The 2,941-nt window shown below is 34.2% G+C and overlaps 1 protein-coding gene across 4 annotated transcripts in view; it reads right to left on the bottom strand.

Annotated features, from left to right (window-relative positions):
- The window catches only part of LOC104812605 (transcription factor bHLH103), a 2,235-nt gene extending 715 nt beyond the window's left edge, over nt 1-1,520 (bottom strand). The window contains exons 1-6 of one of the 4 annotated variants that reach the window (XM_010539865.2): nt 1,116-1,520; nt 682-958; nt 494-595; nt 330-395; nt 153-218; nt 1-52 (exon numbers count right to left, since the gene is read on the bottom strand). In XM_010539865.2, the coding sequence (XP_010538167.1) occupies nt 1-52; nt 153-218; nt 330-395; nt 494-595; nt 682-958; nt 1,116-1,351 (799 nt within the window). In that variant the 5' untranslated portion in view covers nt 1,352-1,520. Of the gene's footprint in view, nt 219-329; nt 396-493; nt 596-681; nt 959-1,115 lie in introns of all 4 variants that reach the window. The other 3 variants (XM_010539873.2, XM_010539890.2, XM_010539882.2) reach the window with 3 other exon arrangements.
- Between the last annotated feature and the right edge of the window lie 1,421 nt (nt 1,521-2,941).

The following is a 2,941-nucleotide window of genomic DNA, read 5'->3' as shown; positions in this document are numbered from 1 at the left end:
GCTGAACCTGGTGGACAGACGCCCCGGATTTCATGTATGGATTACTCAAAACCTTCAAAAAAAAGACAAAACAGGAAGAGAATTTTGATGAATAACGAATCAACGGCAAGTAATATTGTAATGTGTTCTTCTGTCGAGGAATTGGGGCTTACTGCGACTTGTCCATGGAGGAACTTGATGTACTCTACGGCCTCGTTTAGCACAGAAGCGGTGTCATTCTGCAGTTAATTAGATGAGGTTAAACAAAAGAAAATGCTTTCACTGTGAGTAGATGTAAAAATCTCTAAGATGATTTTTTATTCTCTGGGTATAGATCTGAAATTTTTTACCTTCCCAAAGGGTGAAACCAACTGCTGAAGGGCGGTGATTCGGTCCCCGAGCTTCTCATTACGGACCTGAGTTTCAGAGATAGTTTCATGTGATCTTTCCATATAAAAATCAGAAAACCTACCGAAAGAAGTGGGGTTAATTTGGTGAAAATCTCTGCACTGACTCTAAAGCTCGGCAGTGGCGAAGGTGTATCGATTCTTGGCCTCTTCAGTCGTGAAAATCCGTCGTCATAGCCTTCAAAGTCTTCGATATTTTCGCCAGTTCTCTGAAACCCACACCCGAAAACATCAACTTAAAGGTATTCTTCCAAGATGAAGATTCAACTAAGAGTGTTTTCTCATGTATTGATACCTTTGAGGTAATTGTCTTGCAGTCTTGATGATCCTCCTCGGACTTGGCCCTGATATCGACATCGTGAAAGACAGATACGGCTCCTGAATCGTCGAAAAGAACGTTATCGAAGAAAGCAACACCGTCCAATAACTCGGGCTTTTCATCAGTCACCCGAGAGTCCAAGATTGGATCAATTCTCGGCCAAGAACTCAGTTGTTGTTCATCATGAGGCTCAAACAATCCATCAAAGAAGCTATTTTGGTTGAATTTCGCTTCGACACTTCCTTCACTGTGGCTGAAAAGATCAAGAAAAGGAATCAGATAAGCCCGCAGTTAGTATACCGATCACTCATACATGAACGATATCGTTTCTTCGAAGTTGTATGATCATTTGAATTCAATTCATGTATTTAAACGATATCATTTAAAGATGGAAATATATATGAACTTACATGATAGATTGGTACCAATCCGGTGGAGAAGCTGCATGGGAAGGTAACCCTAAAACCGAATCAAGATCTCTGTCGTATTTCACGTCAAGAAGGTCCAAGTTTTGCCATGCAAAGCTCCCGACATCGATGCCGATCTCAGAGGCTCGTGGAAGCGAACAGCCGGAGAACATGTCTTCGGAGGAACTCCACCAAGCTCTTGTGTTGTGTTTTAGTGGTTTCTCGTTTGAAGTTTGCATGGGCGAAGGGTTTATATATATATGTATATTATGATTTAGCTAAGAAATATAAATTTTGTAACACTTGGTCGATTAAATTATAGGATACGTGAAAAGGCGAATACTTTATTTTGTTTATGTAACAGAACAGAACAAAGGTCACGTAGAGCTAATGGCAAATATTTTAGTAGTTAAGATATAATAGCTACTGTTTTGGAGGATACCTAATAACCTACCCAAGAAATAAGAACCATATAATATAAATTTATCTTTTAATGGTTAGGTTATATCAATACATTGTTATATGACTTTTATGTCGCGTTTTTTTTGTGGATAAGGGTATTATCCTTACAAATTCTTCAAAGGACATATTTGTTGATTTTCCGCTTTTTTTTTAAATATTTTGGTTGACTAAAGTATATATATGAAGTGTCAAACAATGAAAGATATGTTCTGATAAATAATTCCAAAAAACAAATAAAAAATTCAATTATGTTCAAAAATTTTGAAATTTATTTTTTTTATTATTATTTGAAGATATTTTTGGAAAATAAATTTTTGCAGTAGCCATATATCAAATAGAGAATGACTTTAGGATAGTAATTTGTCATTCGTGAACAATTTTTTTTTGTATAATATATATCTTATATATGATATTAAAATGAAAGTCAATATTACCAAATCCACAGCAATAGGTTTCTTGCCCTTATGGCCTTATACACGTACATGTACAATATATCAGCGTATCTGATTATTAGGAATAGGCCCCGGAATTGGTCACGTAAGTCCACGAACTCGCACCACGTGTATATTTTTTATTTTATTTTGTCAAATGTAATTATTAATATTCTGGAAAAAGAATAATTAATATATACATAAATCAAATACGTCGGATGACCATTTGTATTTGGGTAATTAATCAATATATGATTAAACCCGATTATATGAATATAAATATAGGATGTGTGGATTAAGTCAGACTGCCCTCTGGTTTTTTAGGGTTTGTCATGTTTTGCTTTAGAAAGGTTCTCAATGTTTTTTTAATCATATTTAAACCTATGCTAATGTCATATGGTTTGACTCCTAACCCATAACCAAACAAGTTTGTATCTGCTGAATAATTCGGTTACTTACGTCCTCTAATCATATAATTAAGGAACGGATCAGTATTTTTTAATCATTAGTTATCTTGGTTCTGATTATATTATATTTTTGCATTTGCTTTGGCAATATTGTTCACTCCCATGCATTACGTTTTGACTATATAATAATAATAATAATAATAATAATAATAATAATAATAATAATAATAATAATAATAATAATAAGTTGTTGGTTTGACTTGTCAAGACGGGGTCCAAAGGAATGGTCGTCATTCCTAAATTTATGAACTTTATGGATAAAATGATGACACGAAGGGCCGAGCTTAATAGATAGGCCCAAACAAAGCAACCTCAATGGGCCTGAGCCCACTTCAACAATAATACACTAATATATTTTGGTGGAAAAAAGAATAATGAAAAGTGCCAAGAAAAATGTACTAAACCCATGCTTAAAAATCTTATGATATATTAAATTAAAATTCTAAGATCGTATTATTACACCACGAGA

Source organism: Tarenaya hassleriana, unplaced genomic scaffold (assembly GCF_000463585.1).
Source record: "Tarenaya hassleriana unplaced genomic scaffold, ASM46358v1 Cleome1, whole genome shotgun sequence".
NCBI lineage: Eukaryota > Viridiplantae > Streptophyta > Magnoliopsida > Brassicales > Cleomaceae > Tarenaya > Tarenaya hassleriana.
This window is presented reverse-complemented; position numbering and strand designations above follow the sequence as displayed.